This window comes from Prionailurus bengalensis, chromosome A2 (genome assembly GCF_016509475.1).
Source record: "Prionailurus bengalensis isolate Pbe53 chromosome A2, Fcat_Pben_1.1_paternal_pri, whole genome shotgun sequence".
Lineage (NCBI taxonomy): Eukaryota > Metazoa > Chordata > Mammalia > Carnivora > Felidae > Prionailurus > Prionailurus bengalensis.
Genome location: NC_057348.1, coordinates 93,454,775 through 93,463,288, shown reverse-complemented (window position 1 = coordinate 93,463,288; position 8,514 = coordinate 93,454,775). Strand labels below are relative to the sequence as shown.

Below are 8,514 nucleotides of genomic sequence, written 5' to 3'. Positions count from 1 at the left end.
TCTGAGATCCCTTTGGTACCACTGCCAGGAGGCTCTGCCAGGAGACTGCTGCACTGAGCTCTGATAAAAGCATGTGGGAGAGAAATGAAATGTGTCGTCCTGCAGAGCAGTTCTGCCCTTTGCTTGGGTAAAAACAAAACAAAACAAAAAAAAAAACATGATTTCCTTTGGGAAGTTCTCTTCCCTAGCACATATAGTTCCAGAAGGACATGGAAATGAAGGTGCCCTCCCTGCCGCCCTCCTTCAATTCACCAGCAACACATACCAAGGAGTGGCCACACACAACATGAGTCAGGCAAGTGAGTCTCTCTTTCCAGGAGTCTGAATCTTGAATGGAGTAACACAGACAGGAATTATGTGTAGATTCGACATGCGTCAGTTCTCTGCAGAGGCATTCATTCATTTCTAGTTGCCTAGATTCCCAAAACTGCCTTCATCCCTTTCCCTTCATCAGCATCTCCTTTGACTCTCTGAGCTGTCTAGAATATTTCCAATAATTTTTGCTTAAGTTAGTCAGTTCCTATTTGCATCCTAAGGAGCCAAATTGAAATGTAGATTTTATTTGATGATGTCTTCTATTGAGCAGAGTTTTGGAAAAACGTCCTTAAAGATGTCGGTTCAAAATAATGAGAAAAGACATAGAGTTAAAGCTCTAACTCCCAGCTCACATGGAAACCAGAGAAGACGCACCCAGGAGACTTGTTTTATTAAGACTACTGGTCTTTGCTCCGTACTGACAGGTGATCAGAATAAATGGCCACAAAGATAATGTGTCTTTGACCTTGATTTTCATTATGCAGCTCTATGAAAAGAAACTTTTCTTTTCAATGGGAGCAGATGATGTTAAGTTCATAGCTCATCTCCAACTTATTTTATTGAAAAACAAAAAGAGAACACCTTTATTTCAACTTAATAGAGAAATCTGATTAGGAGCTTCCTAAATCTAAAGACTATTTCTCCAAAAAGTCCACTGTTGTATAAAATCACAGATATTCTTAAGTGGGCCAATATGCTCTTCTTGAAATAACAGTGACCCATTTACTTCCAAGGCTTGGAGCTTATGGTGCTGCATTTGAAGTCACACCAAGCAATCCTCTGAGACTCTGAAGTCTTAGTGTAACTGAGTAAGAAAAGAACATAGTCATAACTATACCTTTTGAAAAACATTCTGGATGGGAAATAGGAGGCATTTCCTGAATATCTGTATCGGAATATATGCTTGTAGATACTGGAGAGTGATTTTATTTTAGAAATCAGATATCCTTGGAGATTTTTATTCTGTAAAGTAGCATGTCACACTACTTTACATATGATCATTTAAAAATATGACCATTTAAAAATGCTTGTCTGTGCTTATTTTCAGATGACTGCCCACATGGAAAATCCAAGAGAATCTACAAGCTATTAAAACTAATAAATGAGCTCAGAAAGTTTCCTTAATCCCAAACCAATAGTGTTCTCATATACCAGTCATGACCAATTAGAAAATGTAATTGAAATGAAAATCCTATCCATAATATCACAAAAACTAAAGGCATAAATCTATTAACTTTCAATATCAAAATAAATCCCAAAACAACACTGAGTTTAAAAAAAAAAACAAATTGCAGAATGGCAGATACAAGATATTTATATAAATGATAAAATTTAACTTTTTATATAAATACAAAAAATATTGTATTTAAAGCAATTTAAATGCAAAAGTACTATATAAATATTTATGGATTAATATACAAAATGTAGTTTTCTGGTTTTACCTCTGGGTAATGCAAGAAAAGAATGGGACTGGGGAAACACAGGGATTTTACTGCTTAAGAAAATATCTGAAGCAAACATGGCAAAATGGTAAGGTATGTTGTAGGTGGATTATTATTATCCTCTCTAAAAGATCAGCATTGGCCGCTACCGCCACTAGCATGCGCGCTGGTCAGCGGAAGGGCTGGGCCTGTGCTTTCTCCTCCTTCATCCCCTCCTCTCACTCCGTCTACCCTGTTGCTGGGACCCCGTGTCATCGCCCGCCCCGAGCACGATGCGCCCCAAAAAGGGAGGTGATGGAATTAAACAGCCCCTAACCATTGGAAGATTTGGAAACTCCTTGAAAATTGGTATTGTTGGATTGCCAAATGCTGGGAAATCTACCTTCTTCAATGTATTAACCAATAGTCAGGCTTCAGCAGAAAACTTCCCATTCTGCACTATTGATCCTAATGAGAGCAGAGTACCTGTGCCAGATGAAAGGTTTGACTTTCTTTGCCAGTACCACAAACCAGCAAGCAAAATTCCTGCCTTTCTAAATGTAGTGGATATTGCTGGGCTTGTGAAAGGAGCTCACAATGGGCAAGGCCTGGGAAATGCCTTTTTATCTCATATCAGTGCCTGTGATGGAATCTTTCATCTAACATGTGCTTTTGAAGATGATGATATCAGGCATGTTGAAGGAAGTGTAGATCCTATCCGAGATATAGAAATAATACACGAAGAGCTTCAGCTTAAAGATGAGGAAATGATTGGGCCCATTATAGATAAAGTAGGAAAAGTGGCTGTGAGAGGAGGAGATAAAAAAGTAAAACCTGAATATGATATAATGGGCAAAGTCAAATCCTGGGTTATAGATCAAAAGAAACCTGTTCTCTTCTATCATGATTGGAATGACAAAGAGATTGAAGTGTTGAATAAACACTTATTTCTGACTTCAAAACCAATGGTCTACTTGGTTAATCTTTCTGAAAAAGACTACATTAGAAAGAAAAACAAAGGGTTGATAAAAATTAAAGAGTGGGTGAACAAGTATGACCCAGGTGCCTTGGTCATTCCTTTTAGTGGGGCCTTGAAACTCAAGTTGCAAGAATTGAGTGCTGAGGAGAGACAGAAGTATCTGGAAGCGAACATGATACCAAGCGCTTTGCCAAAGATCATTAAGGCTGGGTTTGCAGCACTCCAACTAGAATACTTTTTCACTGCAGGTCCAGATGAAGTACGCGCATGGACCATCAGGAAAGGGATGAAGGCTCCTCAAGCTGCAGGAAAGATTCACACAGATTTTGAAAAAGGATTCATTATGGCTGAAGTAATGAAATACGAAGATTTTAAAGAGGAAGGTTCTGAAAATGCGGTCAAGGCTGCTGGAAAGTACAGACAACAAGGCAGAAATTACATTGTCAAAGATGGAGATATTATCTTCTTCAAACTTAATATACCTCAGCAACCTAAGAAGAAATAAATTTTATTGTTCAGATAAATGTACAACTTCCAAAAAGGGATAGGATTTCATTTAATTAAAATTTCTGAAAACTGAGGGACAAATACAGTTGGGGGATGGGAATCTTCTAAAAACAGAATTATTTTTGCTTTAAAATTAAACACTGTGTACCTCCAATGAAATGCAAGTTCACTAAATGTGAACAGCTTTGCTTTTCACGTGAATAAGACCCTAGTCCAAATTGTAGAGGCTTTTCAGGAACCATATTACTCTCATGATACTTCATTAATCCCCATCACGGATGCCAAGCCGGACACATTTGACAGTGAGGACAATGTGGCTTGCTCCTTTTTGAATCTACGGATAATGCATGTTTTACAGTACTACAGATGTCTACACTCAATAAAACATTTGACAAAACCAAAAAAAAAGATCATAATTATTCTCTATAACTTTATCTTTCATAACAAAATGTTTTTAAATATTATTGTAACTGTGAGGAACAGAACAAAAATTTTCCTTATTGTTCCCTTATGCCAAGTGGAGAATCTGAGAATGAAATAAGAATCAGTCTAAATGTGTGGATGAATTTGTTGTTCCTAAAAACTTTACCAGCAATGCAGCCAGCAGATGAAGTTGTTATGCATGAAATAACTTGGGACCTATGTGACCAGAGTCGATGCTCTTTAAATAAACATCCATCTATGTTTCCCCTTATGGAAAAACTTCTCCCTCAAGCTTTTATAAAACAGAGGTGGCAATGCTGGTCCTGGACAAAGAGGAGAGGGAAACGTCCTGAGTCTTGGTGCCAATCTTAACCACTCATTACTTGGTGACCTTGGAGAAGTTACTTTCTCCTGTCTCCAGTTTCTTCATTTGTAAACTGTGAGTATTCCATTTCCCTTTCTCACTAGCTTGTTATGTAGATAATACATATATATATATATATATATATATATATATATATATATATTACTGCTTACTGCTATAAAATGTTGGAGGATTCTGTGTACACAGTTTTCACTGATTTCCAGACCGAATTTCACAGAAAGCCAAATATAGTTAAGTTGTTGGGAAGTGCAAATACAATCACTTTTTGGAGAAAAAGGGTAGAAGCTTCCTAATACTAAAGGTTCATTATCAAGAAACTGATAATTTGTAAACAGGATTTAATCCTGAGGATTATCTTTGGAAGAAAATGTATGGAAGTGTTTGTTATTTTAGTGCCTTTTCTTAACTTACCAAAGAACATTATTTGAAGAATTTCATTCTTCTCTTATCAGACTAAGATGTTTGATAGAAATTAAGATGCCTTCAGTTATTTTTGTTGGGATAAAGGCTAACCTCTGAAATTTACTTTAATTGGAAAAAGAATGTCAACTATTTTCATATTTTTATCCGCAGATGTAGAAAGGCAATGGTTAAAAGCAATAACTCAGTAGTTCCGCTGGGTTTGAAACCAGACTTTGCCACTTACAATTGGATGCCAAATAATTTAACCTCTCTGCTTCAGTCTCTTCCTCAGTAAAATGGGGATGATGATGGTACCTACCTTTAGGCTACTGGGGTTTTAGGGAAGACAATCCTAACTCTCTCCTCAGGTGGATCTAGGTTTTGTGAGGCCTGAAGTTTACATTTTTGAAGAGACTCTTTAAGAGCAAGAATTTAACATTATTTTTTTTTTAATTTTTTTTTCAACATTTATTTATTTTTGGGACAGAGAGAGACAGAGCATGAACGGGGGTGGGGCAGAGAGAGAGGGAGACACAGAATCAGAAGCAGGCTCCAGGCTCTGAGCCATCAGCCCAGAGCCTGACGCGGGGCTCGAACTCACGGACTGCGAGATCGTGACCTGGCTGAAGTCGGACGCTCAACCGACTGCGCCACCCAGGCGCCCCTGAATTTAACATTATTTTTAAAAAAATGTTTAATGTTTATTTATTTTTGAGATGGAGAGAGAGAGACAGAGTGAGAGCAGGGGAGGGGCAGAGAGAGAGGGAGACACAGAATCCGAAGCAGGCTCCAGACCCTGAGCTGTCAGCCCAGAGCCAGATATGTGGCTCAAACCGACAAACCTCAAGATCATGACCTGAGCCAAAGTCGGATGCTCAACTGAATGAGCCACCCAGGTACCCTAAGAATTTAACATTATATATACGAAATAAGTTATAAGGTCATAAAAGGAGTCCTGAAGCTTAAGCTTTATTAGCTTCTTGGTATACCTACCTCTGCTTTCCTCCACTCTCCAGGCCAAGAACCAACAGAGAAAGTAGACACAAAAGTCACAATTGGAGATCAAAACACAGTCAAGCAATCTATTATTTACAATTCAAAATTCAAAAAGTCCTAAAATCCAAAAGTATTTTTGTAACTCATTTAGCAGAAAAATCCAATATCATCTGAACTCATTTGACAGTGAAATCTGATGTGATGTGATATGGTCTTAATTTATCCCGCTCAGTGTGACTATTCATACCTTTTAGTGCAGAAATAATAGTGTTTAATACTGGACAACTGTCCCAGAAACTATCATTGAATCATATAATCTTTCTAAAATCTGAAAATTTCTAAAGTTTGAAACCCACCCACCTGCTCCCAGGAACTTCAGATAAGAGATTGTGGACAGTGTCAGGTTTATTACTGACAAAGCTGAACTGAGGAATACATCAGAACCCCAGAAGTACAAGGGCTCTCCAGAGCAAGCTTAGTGTGCAGAGGGGCAGAGAATGCCACCTTCCTGGCCTGGAGAACAAGCCTTCCTGAGAAAGCAGCTGCAGCTGCCTTCCCTTCTCTCAAACTCATCAACTCTCCCAGACTTGTCCAGAGGAGAAAGAAGTTACTGAGGGGGCAGATTTGAGAAGCCCAAAGAATTACTCCCAAATGTTTCCCTCCCAGGGAGTCACGTGGAAACATGGAAAGCAGGAATACGTGTTCCACACTAGCAGTGGGGTTATGGTGAAGATGAAATAAAACCATGACTTAAAAAGCTTAGCTTTGTTCCTGACCCCACAGGAAGTCTCAGTAACTGCTACCGTCACAGATAAATCTCCTGCACCTGAGTCGTTTCCCTCTGGACTCAATCTCAGGACAATGTGGCCCTTTCCAACTCTGGTTTCTTTCTTGTGGTGTGAGGAAGCTGCTTGCAAGAGTTAGTATCACCCTCAAGAACAGTGCTGGTCCTTAAGGGATAGATTTCATTTTATCACTCTTTATCTCTTATTTTCTTTGTTCTGATTTCTTTGCTTGTTTATTTTACATTCTATGTTATCTGGCTATTTTATTTATCTTTAAACCTGAGTTTTTACTAACCACTTTAAATCCTTTTGGGAACAGGGTGAGTGTAAAGATACAAACAATTTTTAAGTAATTCAAAGAACAACAGAAGTATTTGCTACTTATTCCACATAAAACATAGATGAAATCAGTCAAATATGGAGGAGAAATCCAAGGATTAAGAGGTTTTGCATGACTGAAATTTGGTGAGAGAAATAACTTTCATGTCAGATATTTTTGTATCCAATTATCTTCTGGCTCCATGAGCCAGAAATTTCTCCTTTTAAAGGTGTTAATGAAGTATATCATCTTATTTTATAAGAAATGTCTGATGAATCAAACTTTTTAAGAACGAAATCAGTCAATGGAGTAGAGAATAGACAGAAAGGCAGTGCTAGATCTTTAGGTGAATAAAACATAAGCTATATGAAATCATACTTAAGGTAACTTACAGAGATCTATATAGAAGAGGTAATCAATGATGACATATTTTTTTTACTTTTTATAATCATAAATATATGTGCACTGTACAGTGATTAAAAATACAAATTAATACAAAAGAAAACAATAAAAGTTACCTAAATTCCTCAACTCCAAGATCATTAATATTTAGGTGCATATCCAGTCATTTTTATTTGCATATTTTTCTTTTATTTTCTAAACGGGGATCACATTTTACTTATTATTTTACAACTTGTTTTTTCAGCTAACTATAGATCCTAAATATCTTCCCAGGGTATTAAATATTCCTTTAAAATAATTGTTATAATACCTGTTCATAGTAGTATATTAAAATAGTAGAGAACTGTATTGAGAAACAAGTAAAATTCTGCTTATCTTACCAATATCCCATTTCAAATATGACATAAAACTAAAATTATAAAGGGAAAATTCCTTACTCCATAAAAATTTAAAACTTTGCAAAGTAAAAAACAATCACAAGGCGCCTAGGTGGCTCAGTCGGTTATGTGTTGGACTCAATCTCAGCTCACGTCATGATCTGGTGGTTTATGGGATTGAGCCCCACGTTGGGTTGTACAATGACAACATGGAGCCTACTTGGGATTCTCTCTCTCACCCTCTCTCTCTGCACCTCTCCCTCTTGTGTTCACACACACTCTCTCTCTCTCTCAAAATAAATAAATTAAAAAAAAAGACAATCACAAAGTATAAACAATAAATGACAAACTGGGAAAAATGTTTTCCATGCAAAAGACAAATAAGTGACTAATTTCCTCAATATGCAGAACCTTTTATACACACACACACACACACACACACACACACACACACACACCATGGTGAAAGATCAGTAAATTTCTAAAAATGGGATAAAGATGTGGGTTGGCATGTCATTGATAAAGAAATACAAGTGGCCAAACAAAATAAAAAAGAAAAGAAAAGAAAAACAAGCCTTAAGAGGATGAACTGAAACTTTTATACAGAAGGTTAAAACAAAAATGAACACATTTAATAATACTCATTGTTGGGATGATGTGAAGAACTATTCTCAGAGTGGAAGTGTAAATTGGTGCAACCTTCTTTGAATGGTCAATTGGCAATATCAACATTCTAAATACAGACATGTTTTCAATCAGTAATTTCACTACTTGGTCTTTGTCCCTTGTAATTAAATACATGAAGATATTTGTTACAGTATTGTATGAATGGCAAGTTCCCATATTAAATGAATTTAAGGAAAATAACATATGAAACCATTCACTGGAATTACTTAGTTTAACCACTAGATGTCACAATTGTTACACAAAAATTTAGCTATAGCTGGGTAAATAGAATTTGAAGGTTGGAATAAACTTTCCATATATGTTCTTTCACTTTAAAAGAATTGGTGCTTGAAAAATATGGGAAAATATGGAATAAACTTTCCATATATGCTCCTTCACCTTAAAATAATTGGCACCTGGGTGGCCTAGTTGGTTAAGCGACTGACCCTTGATTTAGGCTCAGGGTAGGATCTCACGGTTTGTGAGATCGGGCCCCATGTCAGGCTGCATGCTGACAGTGCAAAGCCTGCTTGGGAT

General features: G+C 37.0%; 1 protein-coding gene across 1 annotated transcript; it reads left to right on the top strand.

The window, feature by feature from the left end:
* The first annotated feature begins 1,986 nt into the window (after positions 1-1,986).
* On the top strand, positions 1,987-3,311 carry LOC122487857 (obg-like ATPase 1). Its single transcript, XM_043588806.1, has one exon. The coding sequence runs from the start codon at positions 2,030-2,032 to the stop codon at positions 3,218-3,220; it is 1,191 nt and encodes a 396-aa protein (XP_043444741.1). The 5' UTR covers positions 1,987-2,029; the 3' UTR covers positions 3,221-3,311.
* Positions 3,312-8,514: the final 5,203 nt, after the last annotated feature.